Source organism: Gigantopelta aegis, chromosome 10, assembly GCF_016097555.1.
Source record: "Gigantopelta aegis isolate Gae_Host chromosome 10, Gae_host_genome, whole genome shotgun sequence".
NCBI lineage: Eukaryota > Metazoa > Mollusca > Gastropoda > Neomphalida > Peltospiridae > Gigantopelta > Gigantopelta aegis.
The window spans coordinates 66,943,540-66,968,168 of NC_054708.1; the positions used below are offsets into that span (position 1 = coordinate 66,943,540).

Consider the following 24,629-nt stretch of genomic DNA (forward strand, 5'->3'; position numbering starts at 1 on the left):
TTAAGACACAAAAATTAACAAAATTTAAAGTTTGTTCATAAAATGTTTCAAACCAACTCAATTTTAAAATTATGATTCAGTAAGCCTCATTTTATAACACAATCACCTTTCTGGAAGCAACTGTACTCTATCAAAACACTCCCCATCCTGCTTCAGTCCAAATACACTCTTTATGTGAAGCCAACCACCCAATATCAGCATTTATTGCAAAGTTGTCCTTTAAAATTGTACATTTGTTGCAAGGTCGCTTAAGACCACAAATCACATTTATTGCAGTTTTGTGGTGGTCGTCTGCATTAATAGACTCATTAAAAATGCACATCCATTTACACAATAAGCAGTGTATATTGGATAATTGTCATCTGATTTAGAAAGGACCCATAATGATAAAATGTACAAGAATTTACCTTTACAAGCCACTTCTGGAAAGATATGTAAACAAATTGCTTTATAATACTGTACAAACATCAGTCAGTTATTGTAAATCAATTACTATATTGTAATCCAAACAAATGTCCGCTACTGACTAAAGTTATGAGTAACAATTTGAGACTTAATTTATAGGATCCATACATCAAATATACTGAACAAAAAAAGAAACTTCCGATTTGTACATATAGTATTTGTTGTGTTAAAGAATTCATTGTGTAATGAAATTATATAGGTAGTATTAGCCTTGAGCTGTATTATTAGGATTCATGAATTTTATCAATTATTTTTGCACTGTTAATCGTCGACAATGTGAAATTCAATTTGCATGTCCATGCATGGTTCGACATGTCCCGTGTAGTATTCGGTCAATTTGTTTTACTTGTTTTACTGACATTGTTGTCAAGTGAACGAAAACGCTTCAAAATTTGTAAAAAAAATAAAGTTTTTTACATTATAGCATTTTTAGTATGCCAAGAATACCCAATAATTTTCGTGAACGGGCGATTGGCATGCTTGATGCTGGCATGTCGACAGAAGACGTTGCAAGGCATGTTGGGAGTTATAGTCGAGCAATACGAAATCTTCGCATAAGATTTCGAACGACATGAAGCACCAACGACTTGCTACGTCGTGGACATCTGCATGTTACAACGCGTGGTCAAGACCGCTATATCATGAACACGCATTTGCGCAATCGATTCCAAACTGCTACTGCTGCTAACACACCTGGGCTTCATAATAACCGAATCAGTGGGCAAACTGTTCGTAATCATCTGCGGGAGAACGGTTTACATGCACGACGTCCTTATGTCGGATGCGTTTTAACGCAGCGTCATCGTCTAAATCGGGCACGTGTACACACTCGTTGGATACGGCGATGCTGGAATACCGTTCTTTTTTCGGATGAATCCAGATTTTCTTTACAACGTGGTGATGGCAGGGTGCGCGTCTACCATAGGAGAAATGAACGCTATGCTGACTGTGGGGGTGGGGGTTGTGTCATGGACTGGGCAGCCATTGCCCATGGTTATCGTTCACCACTAGATGTCATTGATTGCAATTTAAATGCTCAACGTTACCGTGATGACATTCTCGCTCATCACGTTATTCCTCTGTTCCATAACAACGCCAACATCTCGATTTTTCAGCATGATAATGCCACCTCTCATACAGCTAGAGACACTGTAAATTTTCTTAGGACAAATAACATTGATTTCATTGATGGCTAGCCCGCTAGAAGTCCTGATCTCAACTCCATCGAGCATGTCTGGGATAGTCTGGACAGACGATTGAGGCGTCGTCCCAACCCACCCACTAACGTCAACGAACTTCGTCAAGCACTCATTCAGGAATGGAACAATATTCCACAGGCAGAAATCAACACTTTAGTCAATTCTATGCGCCTGTGATGCACTGCAGAGATCAATTCAAGAGGTGGTCATACCCGTTATTAAGTGGGTTGGGTTTTTTTAACCCCTACCACACTTGGTCAAACTTTCTCCCCGTTTCTGTTAACCTATGGTCATGATTTTTGCACCAAACGATGCATCATTGAACACTCTTTAAACGCATACATAACAATTATTCCCCCGGTTTGTTTTCATCGAGTTATGTTCAAGCAAAGTTAGCGGAAGTTTCTTATTTTGTTCAGTATATGTTAAGTAATTTCTGACATACAGATAGGTAGTTGCTGTTGCATACAAAACAAGGTTATGCTTATATCAAGTAAATATTAGACATTTGCATATTGGAAGCTGAATATAAGCTTTCTAATTCATTAAAAAAAAAACCTAATAGTTCTAGTAGCAATACCTATTCAATTTGGTTTTGATGATGTATGATGTAATAAGATGTGCATCTATGGTATGAAGACCAGTCTGGTTGGCAAAACATATCAATGTCCAGTACCTCAGAAACTCTTTTCAGGGAATGCTTCTTTCATCTGCTGCTCAAATAGCTGACTGCATATTTCACCTGATTCATAGGTGTATGAATCTGGCTGTAATGATAAATGAAAGCTCTAGTTTTGTGCTCTGTACATAAAACTGTTTAAAATAATTCATGTTTTCATTTTAGTCTTTACAGACATTTGTCCCCATAAAAGGTATTCATCTTAAGTTAATATTGCAATGTTGAAAATGTCAAAACCTACTTTAAGCATAACCACTAAAGAATGCTAATCATTGTAATTTCAAGTCAAAATTCTTTATTTGTAAATCTGTTTGAAGCTGCCATAGAGCCTAAATATTCAGAATCTGTATTCATAAACGTACTTAAATCAAAGTATGATACTTATCTACCTACTTAAGTCATATATCATGAACAAGTGGTTTTCAATATACTACACACCAAATGCATCACATTTAAATTGATATATAAATTTAAGTCACCTCCAAGGGGTCTCCTAATTTTAAGTAGGTAGTGTATTCCTAATCAGCTTGTTTCATTTAAAGTCGGCGAAGGAGAATGGAAAACTTAAGAGAACTGAAATTCACATGGCTGGGTTAATATTGGTAGCAGAGAAATTTGAACATAACTGACATTCATATTTGAAAACAAATATTTATTATTTATTTTTATTTTCATTTTATTAAAATATTATTTCATCCCACTTTTTAGGTCTTCTACTAATTACAAATAATACAATATTGGCTGCTGTATTGTTTTCCAAAATTAAGTAAATAATAATAATATACATTTTAAACTATATATATATATATATATATATATATATATAATGTATTAAGAATGTTAACGAAAAAACAGTAAAGAAAAAAGAAAACTAATAATAGTTAAGCAATATTGATCTAAAAATATTTCTTCTCCGATATCCCAACATATTAATGGGGATTAATTAAGTTTAAATTATAAGTTTCACAAACATTGTTGCTGCTCATATAATTTACTTTGAAAGGTAAAATGAGATATGCTGCAAAACCAACATTCACAATTGCATGAGAGATCCATAATAAGTCCATAACAATTTAATTCTGGATTTAAAGTACTGCAAGCATATCTTAAACTAGTTCTGTGATACATTTTTATTTTAATTTCAGCATTTGTTTGGGAGTTGTTGTTTTTTCTCCAGGGAGGTTGGAACATTTGGGGAAAATGGAGGTAAATTCAAGTACTAAATTCACATATGTACATGTATGTTAATATTAAACTGAATTTCTCAACCTTTAATACTAAGTAAAATCTTAGAAAACTAAGTCGATTCACATGATTTGTACCTAGATAACCGATTGTTCGGTTATGTGACACACATTATATTTGTATAACATTATCATTTAACTTAAATGTGCACTGAACTTACATTTTAATGACAGTATTCCAGCTGATACTATTAATTTAAGCTAAAATATTATATTGCCTTTCATTAAATATAGTTTCTTTGATGCTTGGTAAAGTGACTTTCCAAATATGTAACAATTTACCATGTAAGCAATTTGTAGTTCCTGTGAAGTTAATTTTGCGTTATTTACAAGCGAACAGAACAGCGGTTCATGTAAAATACAGATGCCAACCCTAGTTGGAGTGTCATAAGAATCAGGCCTTCAAAAATAGGAATCAGGCCTTCAAAAATAGGAATCCCTCCCCCCAAAATAGGAATGCATTTTTCGACATTTTGGTAAAGTCAAGTTTAAGGCCGTACCTAATCGACAAACATCGGGGCTGTTCAGAAGACCGACTGCTAGACTGATTTATTCTATATCGCCACGCAAGCTATGCTCGCTATTCGGAATCCATAAGTTTGAAGAACAAGGCAGGAAACCAATCTATGATTGTTGACGATGAAGAGGGAAAAAGTTCCATTTTTCCAGTGTTAACAACATTTGTGCCTTCCAAAATATAATCCGACACCAAATATGCAAAATTGCGATTTTCTTTCTAAAAATCGGAATTTCGAAATAGACAATCGTAATAGCGTAATCTATGCTTTAAATCTGTAATGATTCCGCCAAATACATTAGACATATGCTGGGTTTTTTGGAATACATGTCCTGGGAATGTTGACCAATTAGTGTAAAGATTTTAAAATTAACTTGTTCAAAATTAATAGCAGGCATGTTGGACTGAATTATGTTTGATTTATTGGGAGAGGGCTGCATTTTGGAGGAAAATGCTGGGTTGTTGGAGGGGGGTTCGCCCTTTTAAATGACTGCGACAGGGTGCTCAAGGTGCTTACCTGCTTCCATTTTAATATCAGGGCCTATACATGTATCTTTGTTATATGATGGACACTAATTGTTTCATCTATGACACACTCAAAAAGTTAGTGGGTGTTTTAACGATACCACTAGAGCACACAGATTTATTAATCATCGCCTATTGGATGTCAATGTCAACTCCAACACAATACAGAAGTGACATAGATGACACAACAATTAATTACTGGTAGTAATAGTAGGGACGGTTTAAGTAAATGACGTCCCTACTACTAGTAAGAAAATTGGTTCATATAAACAGACAATGAAGGATAATATGTTTCATGGGGTCTTTCTGACAAAATACATGTTATTTAATATGTACTGGTTACACGCAATGGCTACCTTGTAAATTAGAAACCAGGCAGCCACTTTTTTACTATCTTCTCAGGGAAATATTACAAGAAAATGCCAGAAATATAATTTACAATATCAAACTAGTATAGATATTAAAATGAATTGTTTGCTAAGATGACACAAACAAAAATATTACTTGAACATTTTTGTTTTACAGAGTTATTCAGTACTAAAGTTAGGGGACGCCAATATGCCCTGTTAACATTACTGCAGAATGACTAGTATGTGACTCTAGACCCTAACAACAGCATGAGAAATTTGAGGCATGTTTAGATTTATTTATCACACTAAGAATTGTTTGATACTTCAGTCATTTTATGTATTGAAACTTTAAGTATGATGACTACGGTAGTTTATTTATGATATGATATTTAAGGTTTAAGTATATATTTAAGTGAGGAATGTTTATGAATACATAGCCAGATGATCGGAAATGATATGAGATAAATATTTTATAACATAAGCAAAACTTTGGAGTATGGTACAATCATTTCAAATGTGCCATTTAGCATATCTTTGTTTTTTTTAAGTATACCAGGTTATTTTCAGGAACATTATTAGACAACTAAAAATATCTGAAGTTAATTCTTACCGGATAATAGGATCTACAGTTCTTGAAGACAAGTCTAAAATCATCAACAAATTCCTCAAGGGTTTCATAAATCCCTTGTCGAAGTTTTTGAGCAATTAAGTTAAGCCACATGCCACGTTTGACCACCTTGTAATAGTCTGGCTTGTGTTCAGAGAGAATCTCATTGCAGAACTCGTCACTTCGCTTGTGATTGAACACAGTGGTGAAGATCTTGTAGCATGTCTGCTTAAAAAAATAAAACATTATACTGAAACAACTGGCCTGATTTGGAGAAGAAACATTCTGTTACTATTAATGCTGGATATCGGTTGGAATTTCATCATCAATCATTAGTTGTAAGCAGTTGTCACCAACCTATAAACTGTCAATTGGCACCAACCGATCAACTATTGATTATACCCAATCAGTAGAAATATAATGTCAACATAAGAAGGATTTGAATATTAAGGACCATGCACCGAATATTATGTTCGCCTGGATCTAAAAAAAAAAAGAAGTTTGTTTTATTTAATGACACCACTAGATAGAGCACATTGATTTTTTCTCTTATCATCGGCGATTAGACGTCAAACATATGATCATTCCGACACTGGGGTTTTTTTTTGTAGAGGAAACCTGCTGTCGCCACATAGGCTACTCTTTTACAACAGGCAGCAAGGGATCTTTTATTTGCTCTTCCCACAGGCAGGATAGGACAAACCATGGCCGTTGTTGAACCAGTTATGGCACTGGTCGGTGCAAGTGGTTTACACCTACCCATTGAGCCTTGCGGAGCACTTGCTCAGGGTTTGGAGTCGGTATCTGGATTAAAAATCCCATGCCTCGACTGGGATCCAAACCCAGTACCTACCAGCCTGTAGACCGATGGCCTAACCACGATGCCACCGAGGCTGGTGCCTGGATCTAGACTCTATAAATGGCTAATATTACCTTCAATAACTATTTCAACCCTATTTTGTTTTTATGTACACATGAAAACAAACCCTAACCCCAACATATCTACATCAATTCCATCATTCAAACTGGAACAACAATTACAGTTAACATTTTCCACACACAATCAATTATGGATTTTTTATCATCAATCATCACATCAGTAGTACCAGATTGATAAAATTTTTTTATCAGAACCGATCTTTGGAACATCACTAGCACTAAGCAGGCCCTAATTTAGCCAGTGAAATGGCACCTGGTTTTTTGCTGAAAGTTGGCTCAAGTCGCACACATGTAGGTATTAAATCGTTAAAATTGAAGTCATAACATTTTGAACCCAAACCAATTTCAAAAACAAAATCACACAACAGATGACCAGACACTACAGTCGACCACAGTCACTATTTGCAACCTTGTTTTGGCTTCATACACAATAAATGTAACATATTTTACCATAATTTCACTTGAAATCCATATTTCGTAAAAGGTACAATTTTTTAATCACAAAATTTTCTTCAAACACATTCAGGTGCATTAGTAATGTTCAAACTAAATAATTTCAATAGCAATTTTGCACTGGAATTTTTCCAACATTCTGAAAACGGAAATGTCATGTACTTAGTTTATGGTTACTGTAAGGAGATACAAAGTGACATCATTGGAATACTGACATCATTAAAATCATAATAAGCTATATTATTACAATGCTTCGCAACATTAAAATAAAAACTGGTCTACTAACCGTTGTCAAAGTTCTATAATCAGCAGACAACACTGTTTACAGGTTGGCATGTTTTTATTTTTCATAATTCTGCACAAAATATTACGTTTAAGCTTTAAAAGATGAAAGAAATAAAAAGTACGTTTCATCAAATATATTACATCAAAAAATTAGTTACTTTATTATTGTGTATGAAGCCAAAACAAGGGTCTGAAAAGTGACTGTCGTCGACCTTAAGTTGTTTAGTGTGATACCTAATTTAACACCTATTTAGTCGGTTGTTTTGCTTTGATGCAAGACTGTACAACAACACATGTCTCACCCTTTGCAGTGAACCTTGTTTAGTTCTCGGCCAGATTCATTTCAATAATGCCAGAAAACACTAATTATTACTTTCCTTTTAACAACAACGGCACATTAATTATCATTATCATTAAATTGTATTACTAGTATTTAATTAACAAATATTGCAATACGAAGAGTGTATAATTCAAAACCTTTCAGAATGAATGCAGAACATTACGAAATGTTCCGATAAAATGTTCACTTCACCTATCTTTATCAAACCTCTCCCTTTTCAAGAGAAAAGGGAGAAGTCATTTCTCCTACTTTTTTCAATTCTAGATTAGGGTCTGCATTAGTTACTAAAAGTACATCTATTACGACAGATGTTCCACAAGATTAAGCTTCATCATATTTCTAATAAAACTAAACCATTGTTTTTACTCCAAAATGGATCAATTCTTTTTTTTTTTAAATTTACTGTAAAAAATTTGTTGAACTCCATTAATTGATCTACAAATATCAGGACAACCAGAACAAGCATTCTGATAATACTGCTAAAGCAATATATGTCCAATACTGGGCCCAACAAATGTTTGTATCTAATAAATTCAAGGGCCATAACTCTGTGAAAATTGGGTAAATTACAGTGAAAGTCAAACTTGATTGGTAACAGCTATACACAAAATGTCAGCTCAATATGTTGAGGCATTTCAAAAAACAAAGTCAGAAAAATATACTTTCATTTCATTTCAACTTATTTTCATGCTTATATCCAATTAATGTTCAAGCATGCTGTCCTGGGCACACACCTCAGCTATCTGGTCTGTCTGTCCAGGACAGTGGGTTAGTTGTTAGTTGGTTAGTGGTTACTGAGAGAGAAGAGGGTGTATAGTGGCCTCACACCTACCCATTGAGTCCATAAGAACTTGCTCTGGGTTGGAGTCGTTACCGGGCTGTGAACCCTGTACCTACCAGCCTGTAGTCTGATGGCTTAACCATGATGTCATCATTATCTCCCAGATTAAAAGGCCATAACTGACAAAAATCAGACCTGTCAACCTTTAGTCAAGAGAAAGCAGGTGAGTTGAAAAAGCAGGAGATTTTTTTTAAATGCACATGATTTGCATGTAACACAAAATCGTAAGTTTTTAAAAATTATTACAATAACACTGGCATAGGAAGGTGCCAAAACATGGGGGAGCACACACACATATATAAATACATGTAAAAATACACAAAAATCATCATTGCTGCTACAAAGTGGGGGGGCACATACTCCCCTTGCCCCCCTCCCCACTTCCTACACCAGTGCAGTAAGTTATATGAACACTACATAATGTCATGTATACTTATCAACCTTAGATTTTGGCATTTAAAACAAATGTTTAAAATTAATTAAAAAAACTAATTCTACTATTTATTTTTTTAAAGTTTAAATATTATTTTTGACAAAAATGGGTAAATCACCATGAAAGCCAAACTTATAAGTACATGATAAAGCTATACAAAAAATTTCAGCACAATATTTCAAGGCATCGTGAAAAAACCCATCCAGAAAAGTATACGTGGGACAGACAGAAGAACGGAGATGAAACCTATAGTCCCCTATAAGTTGGACCGGTAGGGGACTAAAAATAAGGGATATGTAGTAATATATTTTGCTAGAAATAAGTTGTAACAGCAGAAAACTTTTTTTTTAAATTGAAGACTTATTTTACATCTGTGTGTTGGAAACCTCGTCTTCTTGGTGGTCGAATGACTTCCTCTGATGATGAACTGTAGAGATTTACAGAAAACTGAGATTTTTTTCTTTTCCTTGTACACGTTTTCCTCGTGGATGATTTCTTCTTTGATGATTGAGTCTTGTTTGTTACTTTACTTTTCTTGTTACTATTGTTTACTTTTCTGACTTCTAAAATAATAAAAATACAAATATTTGCAAACAAGTCGATTTCCATAAGAAATAGTGGTTTGGGATATTTTGTTGAGATTTTGTTTGTTTGGTGTTTTCTGGGGTTTTTTGTATCATTTTGTTTTCTTTTTGTGTTTTGGGCATGTATCATTTAAATTAATAAACAGTATTCAGTTGTTGAATTCAGTGGAGTATCAAAGCAGAACTTCCACAGGAAGAAAGAATATAGCAGCATCACCACTCAGTGTTCTACGCTCGGTTTTATAACTTACTCTTCTTTGGCTGGTGGACAAAACATTTTTACTCGCCAATGCTTAAAATGTTACTAGCCATACTACTCATTTTGTATCATTTATGAATGTGTTGTAATCATCATAACAATATACATGACTTACGCTGCTGGATTAAATAAATAGCTTGAAACAGTGAAATTGTTAAGTTTTCACTCAATCATGAATTAGAAATGAGGACCATTTCAGAATTGATCGCATGAGGGAGGTGGGAGGGACTAATTATAATTAATCTATGCCTCATATGACTGCTATTTTTTCCCCCTACGTATCCTACCATTTAACTAAAATATTATTTTGTGGGTGGTGGGTTACTGGGTATAAAAAATTAAAAAAACTGTTTCCCCTCATTTGATTTATGCCAGCAACATGCTTGCTAATTTTTCTACAATAGGTATAGTGCATTGTGTTAGTATTATCGTCATGTTGAAGCCACAGAAACTGAAAGCGAAGTTTCATGAAATTTTCTATGTTTTTTTGGCTGGCTCTGTTTCGGTTTCAGCTGCACATTTCTCAGATTGGCCTTAATTCATTTGACTTTTCAGTACTTGTTTCACCGGTCTCGTCTTCTTGATTAGCGTTTGAAGTTTTAGATTTTCGTTTTCCTAAAGAATTGTAATATTTTAACATTTTGCCTCTTTGAAAGTTTTCGCCGTGCTTCTACTTGGTGGGTGCATACATCTACACAGCAAGACCTCCCCCCCCCTCCCCCCGCTAACTGGAGATGCATTCGATTTGAACGATTGTAGCAACATGCATAATGGGTTAGCAGATCAAACGCAACACTTGTGTCCGTTCAATAATTACATAGTGAAAACTTTGGCAGGTTTATTTTTTACCCTGCTCCACTTAACATTTTGTAACGTTAAGACCACCATCCCTTCTAAAATTATGTAACACTTTTCACCCTCCACTTTTTACTGCCACAGTTATGCAATTTAACCAACATTATTCGGTTTGCATTTTGTTTTCTTTTGAATTTATTATTTTAAATAAATAATTGATTAAAGAATCATCTAATAGAAAATATGGCCATGTATGGTTGCTGGTATTTAGTTTATGCTTTAAAAAAAATCACTTTGTTTTAAAGACGTTGTCAGTAAGAGGCGTCCATAATTTTCAACATTTTCACGAGCATACAAACCATACGCGGGGGGAGGAGGGGGTTAAGGGGCCAGCGTACACTTTTTTTGAAAATGAAAAATGTGGATCAACATTTTTCATTTGGGGATGTACATTTTTTGGGGGGGGTGTGTGGTCAAAAGTGTACGATTTGTACGTTCGTGAAAATGTTGAAAATTATGGACGGCCCATACGTAAATCTTGACCAACAACCCCTCCCCTCCCCCATAACGTTAGTAACGCATCGCATGGTACATCAAAGAGCATTACGTAATTGGTGAAATGCTCATTTATAATGCATTGTTTAATAATAAGTCTCCATTTTACATGTTTGATTACAATATGTATAGTATGAACAGTAAGTGAGCAACCTTTACTTGATTTTGTACTCGTGTTCTTCAATTGAATGCAACCACCAGTAATGTACCATAGTGAATCGGTTATGTATAGTACAATACGGTATTCGGAACTTCTTTATTACATACATGATCCAGAAATCGATATCAATTGAGATATTCCAAATGCTTGTCTGCATGACAATAACACACCAAACGAAATATCTGGATTGTTTTTGCAAGTATCTGGATTGTTTTCGCCAAATCACTAAAATCAACGATGAGTTCCGGACGGTACCGAAAATTAATACGAAATTTAGTGATCAATCGGACAACTTCGTAAATAATGAAGTGTTCCGACTGCATAATGATGTCAATAAATTTCATCTGTTTTCGCTGTTTGGACTCATGGCAAATAATTTAATACTTAGACGTTTTTGGAGTCTGTCGCCAGATGGCGATGATAATAAATTCAATCAGTCGCCACGCCAACATTTTGGTCGCATTGGCGACCATTTAGGTTGCAACGTAGAACACTGCCACTAACAAACATTGCAACATGTCTTATGAGGAATGTTACTGGCCTTTGAATTAAAGTTACATTTTCATTTATGTCATGTTGTTTTCATAATTATATACATTTTCATTTACAATTTACAAAACACATTATTATGCTGTTTGTATGTATATATGTAAGCCCACATGTGACATCAGATCAAATATTGTAAATGTGCCCCAAATTAGAAAAGGAATTAAGGGTCAAAAAAATATACAAATGTATATTCACCAAAATTTAAAAATCAAAATACATTAATACATGTAACTCAGGTTGACTTACGAGGGTCTAGCAAAAATTTAAATAATAAATTATTATATTACCATTATGTGGACTATACTAGTTCTGCAATTTATTGATGAACTGCAAGTACCAGGTAAGTTTATTTACTATTTCACAATTTCCACTGGATAGCTTTAGGCATGAAATATGTCTTGATAAAGATACATGTATCATTGTCCCACTAATAAGACAAGTCAGTTTTCTAGAATCATGTTAGCCAATCACAATTTGAGGCTAAGTTTTTGTTTTGAGTTTGAATCAAAATGTTTAGAGCTTGAAACTGAGCAGGAGGGCCTTACAACTGATGTCAACCAATAGTCAGACATACATGGTAACATTCCTAGTGGTTAATATACAAATTACCTGTTGTTTTGTTTGCAGATTTCTTGCTTGAAGAAGATTCATCACAGTCACCAGCCGAATCTTCTGGATGTTGTCTTTTCCTTTCATTGGATTCAGGAATACTTTTCTGAGTTCTGGAAGGTGCAGACTTGCCTTGTGCATTTGCCTTCGATACTTTTTCTTTTTTCCCTTTTTTCCCTTGTGATGCTCCAGGACAAGGAATACTACTTTGTGAGAATTCACATTTACTTGATTTTTTATCTTGAGGAGTTGGTTTCAACCTTTTTGAAGTGCGTGATTTTCTAGACTTTGTTTTGTTAGCTTCTTTTTTGAATACGGCAGAAGACTGGCATTGATCCTTTAAACTACCAGTGGATAAGGTAGCTGTGAGGGTTGACATGTTTTTTAAAGGAATATGAGAATCATCAGACTGGTATTCATCTGGTGAACTTGCTGTGGCATTGCCAACTTCCACATTCAGGGCAACATCAGAGACTATGCCTATAACCTTTTCCTCTTCATCACAGTCATTTGTCTTTACCTCAGCATGGTTTTCTAGGCGAGAGGCTTTGTGATATTCAGTACATTTCACAGAACATTCGGGGCCTCTCTGTATCTGACTGCTGTAATTTGCTGTCTGTGTATTCATTTCATTGTCATGAAAAGGGTTCTCAGATTTGTCAGGACCACTATGACTTGATTCTGCAGAACTCACAAATGCATATGTTTGGTTGCCTGACATCATTTCAGTATTTGTCAGTTCCTCAGATGAATTTTCACACCTTGTATTGCTACTGTTTTGTGCTCGCTGCAGCTCCCTTATATAAGCAATGACTTTTTGAAACTTTGCAACTGAATGTTGGTTGCTAACATGTGTCATCTCTTCATGACCACATGGTATACTGTTTGAAATAACTGTTGTGTTATCTCTCTGGTTTACCAGTTGTTGTGGAGAATTCATGTTCATGTTTTGTACAGCTGCACATTTCTCTTGGTGAGTATACAGAAGGTGATTATATCCAAACAGCATCTTTGTAATAAGGATGACGCCATGTCTGATTATTTTATCAAAGAAACTGATTAGTCCAAAACAATTTTGGTTAATTTTCCCTTCACTTTTCACAGTGACTTGGTATGCCTTCACAAAGGAAATTACTGATGCAGCAGCCATCATGATGCCATAAAACAGTTCCTTTTCCGATTCACAAGAAATCAGTGATTCATTGAAGACCATCTGGGCATTACCAGAACTTCTCAGATTGATTATTTCATGCAGTTCTGACAACTTCTGGAGTAGTACTGTCAGTTCTAATTTTGAATTTGTACTAGAAACCAACTTTTCCAATTCCTTCAAAAGGAATTCTGGATGAAGCCTATGATAGAAACACTGCATATTTTGAGCATGAGCTCTGGATGGGTCACTGAAGTGAGAATGGGATTCACATGATGCATTTGATGATGCAGATTTTTGTGCAGCTCGATTTGTATATTCAACATTTTCATCTCCCACCAGTAATCTCCACTTCTTCCATCGCTGATCATCTTTACTTACAGCATGGTCCAATGATAAAGCTACCTTATTTGACCTTTTTGCAGAAGCTAGGGAATTGGTGTCACCTGGGAGTTTCATGTTAACTAAATTTACTTTCTCAAATGGAGGACAACAAAAATCACTTTCACAGCTTGTGTATGAATTTGATGCACTGCATGAATTTGATGCACTTGATCCATCAGAATAGTTTGACAATACTCTAGTAGTAAAACTGTTATAAGGTACTCCAGTTTTACATCCTGATACATTAATGGAATTCACGACTCTACTTTGATCTCTGGATGGAGATTTCAAAGCTTCACTAAACTTCAAATCTTTGTCTGTTACTAAAATGCCAGCTTTCGGTTGATCCCTGACAGCAAGAGCTTTTCCCATCTTAGCTTCAGTGTTACTACCAGTTGATAAACCTGCCTTTGACATAGCAATATCAATGGCACATGAACTGCTACTTTTATCTTCAGTGGTTTCTTCAGTTAATGAAGACTGTCCCTGTGATTTATGAACATGTAAACGCTCGTCTGAACTTGATGCAGACTTTAAATCATTAACAAATGGACCCTGGTGCATTGGTTTATTGGTCAGTACAGTTTCGTCAATACAGTCCAGATTTTTTGTCATTAAAATAACACAGGGTTCATTTCCACTTACTAGAACACCATCATACTCAGATAACTGGTCAGATGATTCAGTGTCTTTGGTTTTTAATTCTTTGATGGTGTCACTGTTTTGTGTAGGCATCTGTTGTTTGCATGTTACATCTGGGTCAACATCCGGTCTAGAGGCTATTTTGTCATTTGGTAACAGATCAACTTTTGACACATCGCTAGTATTTGACACAATATTTGTGTCATTTTCTAAAGCCCTTAAATCGGTTCTTTCATATTCCATGTCAGTTTCATCTGTAGCTACTTTTGTGCAGAGTACTTTAAAATTATCAGTGGCTTTATTACAGTCTAAACTTGGTTGACCTACCTCCAACACATGCCCTTCACAACTTGTTTGAATAACTTGATCATAGTTCTCAGATACAGATGTAGCATTTGAATGCAAGTTATGGGTTCCATACACCTCACTATCATCAAGCATGCCCTGGTCTAGCATGACTTGTTCCTGCTGAGGTGCAGATTCCGAAGGAACCATTTTAACTTCCACTTTGTTGGAAAGCCAGTCGGTAGGAACCAAGAACAAGTGTTCAATGTTACTACCATCTGGCATGACTTGCTTCTTTAGCACTCCAAACTTGGATTCTGTAGTTAAGCTATCACAAGAGTTAGTTTCAGAATCAGAACCACTGGTTTGTGGTAAAACATGGACACATCTTGTATCTGGTTTCACTTCAGACTGCTGGTCTGATTTATGAGGCAAAGTGTAGCTTTTTCTTTTAGCTTTTGGCTTATTTGAGGCATCTTTCTTATTTGATTGCTTTTGTGGTGGCTGAAGCAGACTTTCAGCCATGGAAGAATCCAAATCACCTTGAATTGAAGCAACTGCCGACAAAGTTTCCAGATTTTGGGTATCAAATTTCAATGATCTGGAGAAGGCTTTATATTTTGAATATTTTGAAGAGGCTCTATGATGATGAGTTGAACAATCAGCATGTTTTGAAGCATGCCTACCACCAGATCTGGATTTCTCAGTCTTCTTTTGTGTTCCACATAATGACATTCCTAAATTCCTGAGATGTCGAGTATGTCGAGAATGTCCAATATTGGGATGTGTTGGAGACTCAGATAACAGACACTGTGGACAGTCTAGAGAGGTTGAATGACAAGGACAAGCTGACGGCAGTCTCTGTGCTTTCAGTGAAGCAGTACTAGCTTTGATTGGGGAACACCCAAGTGTGTATAGTAGCTGTTCTAAATGCTCTTCATCTTGCTGTGCCATGAATTTGAGGAATTCATCTCCAAGCTCAATTTGAGGTGACTTGGAAGCCAAGGAAGAATCTTCACCTTGTATACAGCTGAATAGTTCTGATCGTGACAACTGGGTCTGTCTGACCGGAGTTGGTAATCCCTGAGGTCTCTGAATATTTGGTGAAAAACTGACAGAGTGGATTTTGTCAAAGGTTTGAACATTCTGTGGCAATGTCTGCTCGGTGTCCAGTAGAGCTTTATTTATCTGTTTTTGAAGAAAAGCAGACATTTCCAGTTTTAAGGATCCTGCAGCATCGTTCTTGTCTACATTTGAATCCTGAAAAACAATTCTTACATAATTCTTATAATGGAAAATATATTATTATTCATAATGTTTTGCACTTTCATAAGTTATTTGATGTTTCAGCATTCTATAATTAATTGCTTTAGCAAACATTTAATTTAATTAAGTTTAATTTCATATAACTCGGTTCACTCAAATTTGGAAAGTCTTTAAGTGAAATCTTACTATCACATGCAGTGCCCCTATAGAGCATAGCAGTAAAAGGGTTAAGTAGCACCGGCCTCAGTGGAGTCGTGGTTAGGTTATCGGTCAAACGGCTGGTAGGTACTGGGTTCGGATCCCAGTCGAGGCATGGGATTTTTTATCCAGATACCAATTCCAAACCTTGAGTGAGTGCTCTGCAAGGCTCAATGGGTAGGTGTAAACCACTTGCACTGACCAGTGATCCATAACTGGTTCAACAAAGGCCATGGTTTGTGCTATCCTGCCTGTGGGAAGCACAAATAAAAGATCCCTTGCTGCTAATCGGAAAGAGTAGCCCATGAAGTGGCGACAGCGGGTTTCCTCTCAAAATCTGTATGGTCCTTAACCATATGTCTGACGCCACATAACCATAAATAAAATGTGTTGAGTGCGTCGTTAAATAAAACATTTCTTTCTTTCTTTCTTTCAAATAGCGTAGCAAGTCGTGACGTCATTACGAATAGGCCTACCCTACAAAATACCCTCCGTCTTTAGCCAGTCTTTTCAATTTTTGAAACATGTTTTTCATGCATAGTTGTTAATGTAGGAAAACAAGGAAAACAGTTTTGAAAAAAACCACAATAAAAATGTAAACATTTTCTGTGAAATTAAATAAAATTATATTAAAAATTATATAATTATAGAATGCTGTTAGGCATAAAATAAACTGTTATTTTGGCTTCATATTCAATCAACTAAGTGTAATTTGTTTATAATTTGTGTGATTTTGGTCACCAATAATTGTAAATTGTTCGACACTTATAAAACTAGTTTGTCACGTTTGATGAGCAGGTCATTTTATGACATCAATATCAGTACATGAAGATATGTGGGAATAATGATCACATACCCCAAACCTAGCACCACCCAATATTAATCATTGGCTATTGGATGTCAAACATTGAGTACTTTTGACAAATAGTCATAGACCGGAAACCTACTACACTTTTCCATTAGTAGCAAGGGATCTTTTATATGTGCCATCCTATGAACAGAATAGCACATACCACAGCCTTTGATATACCAGTCATGGTGCACTGGCTGGAATGAGAAATAGCCCAACAGTGATCGATCCCAGACTGAACGTGCATAAAGCAAGGACTTTACCACTGGGCTACGTCCCGCCCCTGGTGCAAGGAATAAACCCAACTCGCCCCTAATTTTTGTCAAGTAATCTATTCAGTGGTTTTGTCTTTGGCAAAGAAAGGGACTGTTAAAAATTGGGGGGTTTTAATATAAAATGCATGACAATTACAAAAGTCTCCCTTCTTGAAAACCCTACATTTTAAGTCTATGTCTGTTATAGCTGTGTTTTTAAATAGAAAGGTTTCACAACCACACTGTTACTGTTATGTATACTGACAGCTAAACATTTCAGTAACAGTAAGTGCTAACTGTTTAGCTAGTTTTGCAAGACGGTATGGTTAATGATTTAAAGATGGCAGCATTGTCAGACTATTTGATTAGACAGAACATTTTAACATAAAAAACACTGCTCTGAACATCTGCTCTCATGTAATAATAGCTACTACACACATTTTGATGTCTGCTATACATATTAATTTTACTATATAAACAGTGCTATGCATTTAAAATATATATATATATGTATATATATATGTATATGTACTAAATGTAATTTACTAACATCTAGCATGTCTGAAGCAAACTGTCTCATTTTCTGTGTTATCAACTACACTTAAAGTGGTGACATATAGCAATCCCCAACACCAACAGTGTGCTTGTGAAACGTCTCACATCAACTAATCTAGACTAAGACTGTATGCTAATTAAATAGTATTTATTCTGAAAAGTTTGAGAATAGTTTACTACTCAAATATACATTTAGAAAGATTTCTGAATATAAAAGAACATTAATCTAGTTTGTGTTATACAGTGACAGACATAAACAATATTTTTCATTTGTCCACCAGACAAGGAAAACTAAAAATTTACTTGTCCACCAATATTTTCACTTGTCCAAATGAGTGGTTAGTTCAAGTTCAAGAATGATGTTTTTGACTGCTTAAAATGAAACAGCATATATATATATACATTTTTACTAGTCCACTGGACAACCATTTGATTTAAGGTACATTTTGCTTGTCCAAGGAGATTTTCACTTGTCAGGACAGACAAGTGCTTATTTCCAATGCTGGTACATGGAAATTTTTAGTTAACACATATTGAGAATCATTGGTAATATCTATCATATTTGATTGGAAACAAAATATCCTCCATATATTCCCATCAAAGATATATTTAACATTTAGCATATCCTAAAATTATAACCAGGTCCCATATTTTCTAAGCTATCTTAGCGCTATGACATCGTAAAGCCATTGTAGGCTCTGACGTCACTATGGCGTGTGCTGTAGTGACGTCATACCCTACGATGGTTTTAAGATTGCTTCGAAACTATTGGCCCTTGGCCTGTGCTTAAAAAACAAGGCTTAAATCTCCAATGATGTCATGCATAGTGACATACAATTTGAATGGCTTTGCTGTGGCATTTAAGTCTCAGGGGCGGGACGTAGCCCAGTGGTACAGCGCTTGCTCGATGCATGATCGGTGTGAGATTGATCCCTGTCGGTGGGCCCATTGGGCTATTTCTCGTTCCAGCCAGTGCACCACGACTTGTATATCAAAGTCTGTGGGATGGTGCATATAAAAGATCCCTTGCTGCTAATCGAAAAGAGTAGCCCATGAAGTGGCGACAGCGGGTTTCCTCTCTCATTATCTGAGTGGTCCTTCACCATATGTTTGACGCCATACAACCGTAAATAAAATGTGTTGAGTGCATCGTTAAATAAAACAATTCTTTCTTCTTTTTTTTAAGTCTCAGACTCTATTAATAGAGTTTTGAGTCTAGATTCTAAAAGGTTTTGTAAGCACAGGGCCTGTTTACAGAGAAAAACAAGATATCATTTTGTTACCAAGTCATGAGAAATTTTAACAGCAACTTGACAGACTTCACACATTACAACTTCAGCATCATTGCTGGCAGAATTGCACCACTGCACCTCTATACACTAGGAAGAAAACAGAAGAATATACTTAAGTAAACAAGATATATGACATTATATAATACTCAGATCTTTATATCGATCTATCCTTGCTATAATCAATTAAGATTTTTAGTTTAACACAAGGCACAGTGGTGTGTTTAACTCTTTGGGGCCGAATCCCGACTCACGTCGTGATGTTAATTTGCGCGAAATGTCGAGTCCCGCCTGTACGCGTGGTTTACAAGCAGTAGCTATTATCGAATGCCGACTGGAGGCGTGGCCGACTGTACATGTAAAACGAGACGTCATTGGCTAATATAATTAGAAGTTTTCATTATCAGCTTGTAGAAGATTAATCCAGTGACCAATAAAAAGTAGTCTTACAGCTGGGTTTGTTCATGCACCTCGTGGCTTTGTTCGGCTTTGAATTTTTTTTTAACAAAATGGACGACGACGTATTTCTCAATTCTGATGATGATAGTATTTCGGAATTTGAAGGTTTCACGAACGATGACGTACTCGATTTAAATAACAGTAATTCGGATGTAGACTTAAGTAGCGATAGTGACGACATACCATTGTCACATTTTCGAAATAGACGGAATATCGGTAGGACTCTTACACTGGCCTGTTGTGCTGGGTAAAAAACGGACATGTAAACAATGCAGTACACAAGGCATTCGACGTGAGCCAGCCACAGGCTGTGAACAGTGCAATGTGAACCTGTGTGTTGGATGTTTCAAGCAATACCACAAAGCCAGATTTCCAGCATTGTTTCAGTGAAAAACCCCAAAATCAATCAGAACTTCCTGACAATTACCAGTAACGTTTATTAAAACTTTTGTTTATTTCTGTTATTTATAGACAATTAAACTACTTTTTTACAATTACATCATATAAAATAATATATGTTCTTCATTAATTGCACATAATTAAATAGCTGACAAAATTTGATGCAGATTTGTTTATTGATTAAGTTAAAGAGTTATTTTTGCTGCAGTGCATGAAATCTGTGTTTATGCTTTAGGGCACCAGCAGGTAAAACTGCCTAGGGCTGGAATTCAAAATGACAGCCAGGCCTCAAAGAGTTAAAAGCATCATATTACAGATTAAAAGGTTTGTTTTGGTCTAAACGTGAATTATATACCGTATGTAAATTAAATTCACTTAGGATACTGAACTTTGATATACTTTGATATTAAATTATCCAACACATTTTTATTGAAGTATAGCAGATAAGTATAATGTAAATGAATATATGTTCAAGAAATACAGAATCAAATAAAATCTTGTGAACAATGATCAGTGTGCACAAATCAATCAATAATCAATAACAAAATTTCCTTTACATTTATTGCAGTGTAACTTCATCCCATTGGTAGCAAGGCAGTTTGTTAATTTTTTGATGACTGTAAAAATTACGTTGTCAGGGAATGTCATATCTGATGACATCATTTATATGGGCAACTTGTCTTATTGAGTGTTATTGTTTATGGACCAAAATAATTCAAAATAAAGTATGAACTTCTAGTGTTATTTTTAGCAAGTATGATTCAAATTTAATTATAAGTATTGTCTGTTATTTCTTTTACGTTCATCTGGGTATGAACCAAAAATAATCATGTGCAAACTTATGTGAGAACGGCTTTGCCGATTCACAGTTTGCAGATGATTTTATTTTTCATACCCAAATGAACGTAAAAGAAATAACAGACAATTCTTAAATAAATAACTTATTAAGATTTACACTGTGCCTTTGTGAACGTAAATGTTTGCTAGTTTATGCCAAACATGACAGCTAGGTATAGCTAGGTTTTGATATATAAAAGTTTAAATGACATAAAGATATTTATAACAAATGTTTTCTAATGTACCGGTACTTGTAATATTTGTAGAACATAATTTAAATGTTTATATATTTCTATATATAATAGTATTTCATTTCCATATGTAAATACTAATTTAACAGTGTACTTGTGTATCAAATAAATGTATCATTTGATTCATTGTCGTTTCCCATCCCAACCAGTGCCTTATGACTGAGGTATGTGCTGTCTTGTCTGTGGGAAAGTACACATACACAAATTCCTTGCTGTTACCATAATGCAAAAAAATTGTAGTTTACTCTGACTACATTTCACAATAACTAACTGTTTGATAGCCAAATCCAATGATTAATGAAACAATATGTTCTATTGGTGTCTTTTGTTAAATGGATTTTATTTTTTAATATTAGTAAATGGACAGAATCTATGAAACATTATAATTGCATTTTTCAACATTTATTTTTCAAAAATTCAAAGCAAAGTCTTCGACAACAAGTTATAATAATTCCTATTTTCAAAATATTTGGTATATTTAAAATTTTAAAATATTCTACCACATTTCTGTTACCAAATATATCTTTTTTTGTTGAATTCAGATGATTACACTACAGTACAAATAGAATGTGGTGTACATTGGCAATATTCACACAGGAGGGTCCTTCTTTAAAATAATTAGATCAAATACAATTTTGGGAGCTTAGATACACCAAGGTGGCAAAACAAAATATGAAAGGGTTTCCAAAATGTTGGTTAAATCAGTTTTGGTAACATAAAAATAGCTTAATGTGAAGACCAAATACAGGGAACATTTTGTTCAGTATCGTATCGCAATACGCTACGCAAGTTTCAGAGATCGCTACACAATTTTGAAACATTAAATAGTAGTTGCTACTCAAATTTCAACTGACTAGATATATTGCTAATCAAGATTTTGAAAACAAAATGTTCCCTCAAATGTTCGGATGGCACCTACTTACTTTATATTAATTATGCTATATGATGTGGGGAATTGTGAATAAAACTGCAACAGATAAACTGACAAACCTTTGCACACAATGAATGTCCACAGGAAAGTTTTGTACACTGGACATGATCTTCAACTTCTGGGTCATAAACCTTATTACATCCAGGACATCTATCTTTACACTCTGGTACCTCATCCTTGGAAACTTCTTCCTGCAACAAATCATGTAGGCATATGTGCAAATACAATTAACACTGAACCCACATGCCATGCAAAATGTGAATCAATAAAAAATGAAGCTCTAAGCATCTGCCTCATTTGTTTCCCATTCTGATTTACTTTATTATTTAGAAACAGATGGAAGCAAGGCAAGACATTAAAACAACATTTTCTATATGGATCATATGGATGTCCAACCATCTGGGTTGTTTGGTTGAAAATTGATCTAATTGTTAGTAGTCAATCGGCCCCAACCCCAATGTTTACGAATACTTGCTTCAACTGTGTCTGTAAATTCAATAACATTTTGGACTTTGTTTTAATTTTTTTAAATGTGGGGTTTTTCAGTTCCTTATATTTAGTATAAATGTTCATCAAGTGATAGTCTCTAATATGCACATCCACCATGTCCATAAATGTGACACCAGAAAATTTGTAAATATAACAAAAAAGAGTGTGGTGTGTGTTGAGATTAATGATTCCTATCAACTGTTTTACTCCTGAACTGTCTATAGCACTTGAGGACCGATTTAAATCCAGTACACAGTCATGTGCCATTATGCTTTGCCATTCAAGATTTAGATTTAAAACTGATATATATCAAAATCATAGCACAAATGGAACAGATTAATTTTAAAATCATGTTTTATGTACTGTACGTAACAGGATCTTAAGAAGTTCTGTGCATAAAGAACAGTAAAGACATGCTTCATGATTCCACAAAACAATCGTTTCTGGTAGAATATTGGTAACATGCCGGCAAAATCACGGAACCGAAAATCTGTTATTCATCATGGAACATAATCAGTGTAGGAAGTCGGTTTCCACAACAAAACATAAAATACAGATATTTTAATGTTGATAGTTGGGTACTGAGATTAGCCCTTGGGTAAGGGTTTCACAAGTCTAAATTGGTTCTCTAATTCTGGATGTGAAGCATTAGCCGAAACCATACTGTGTTTTGGAGAATATTGAACATTTTGCACCATCAGCAGAAAATACTAATAAAAACCTGAAATTCAGGATAAATCTAAAAAAAAAAAAAAAAATTATCTCTGCATAATCCACTATAATTACTGTGATTACCAAAATACAGTTGTCGGCGGGTTCCAGTTATTACAGGTTTAGAACAAAAAAGTGTTTCCTATCAAATTTGATGTCCTGGGGCCTGAATACAAAACAGGTCCGGGCATTATCAAAACAATTGAATCAGTATTGCATTTTGGTAGTTTGAATTAGAAATATTAATTGTACAGTTAGCATTACATATATAATATATATATGTATTTGTGTATTCGGTTCAGTTAGTGATGAATACGAATGCAACTACAATACAGATCGTTGTTTGGTGCACTGAATATTCTTGTATATTGTCACACCATCCCACAGACAGGATAGCTCATACCATAGCCTTTGATATACCAGTCGTGGTGCACTAGCTGGAATGAGAAATAACCCAATGGGCCCACCGGGGGGGGGGGGGGGGGGGGGGGGGGGGAAGAGGGGTGTCGATCTAAACCAACCGCGCATCAAGTGAGTGCTTTATGGGGCCTGAAAGAATAGTGCTTAAAATCTTCAATATGACCATAGCCACAAGTACAATATGACCATAACCACAAGTACAATATGACCATAACCACAAGTACAGACAGGATAATTTGATATGGAATTAGAGAAGGTATGGTTGTTAAAGGGGCAAGGTCTCAAAGTTGAATAAATAATGGCAGTTATCAAGCAAATATTTTTTTGGAAATGTAATTACATACCCATACAAAAATTACTTTCAGGGGGTGGGGGTATGTGTGTGTTTAATGTAATTACATGCCTATACAAAACTTATTACAAAAAAATGCATTCACAACTGAGTTCTTAAGGGCTCAATGGGTAGGTGTACGGCCACTACACCCTCTTCTCTCTCACTAACCGCCAACCAACTAACAACTAACCCACTGTCCTGGACAGACAGCCCAGATAGCTGAGGTGTGTGCCCAGGACAGTGTGCTTGAACCTTAATTGGATATTGGCACGAAAATAAGTAGAAATGAAATGATGGAGTATAATTGGCTTTAGCTCTTTTGATTATTTAATGGATGGTTTTCAGTATGGTATGTTTGATTACCAGGCGAGTCTTTCCACCGTACATCTTCACTCCATTTAATCTGACCCCAGGCAAAGTCAAGGTCACATGGAATTTGGTTAAAGTTTTCCTAATTAACTTTTATTTTTGTCTTTAATATTTGTGCTGAGTGCCGTAATTCTAACCCTAGAGCAGGTCATGAATTTATCCTAGTGT

At 35.2% G+C, this 24,629-nt stretch overlaps 1 protein-coding gene across 1 annotated transcript; it reads right to left on the reverse strand.

Annotated features, from left to right (window-relative positions):
* Positions 1–1,965: 1,965 nt before the first annotated feature.
* On the reverse strand, positions 1,966–23,696 carry LOC121384469. Its single transcript, XM_041514874.1, has 6 exons — positions 22,198–23,696; positions 19,256–19,351; positions 12,389–16,109; positions 9,247–9,440; positions 5,590–5,811; positions 1,966–2,431 (listed from the first exon to the last, which is right to left on the reverse strand). Exons 2-6 carry the CDS (start codon positions 19,298–19,300, stop codon positions 2,342–2,344), a joined length of 4,272 nt encoding a protein of 1,423 aa, XP_041370808.1. The 5' UTR covers positions 19,301–19,351; positions 22,198–23,696; the 3' UTR covers positions 1,966–2,341.
* Between the last annotated feature and the right edge of the window lie 933 nt (positions 23,697–24,629).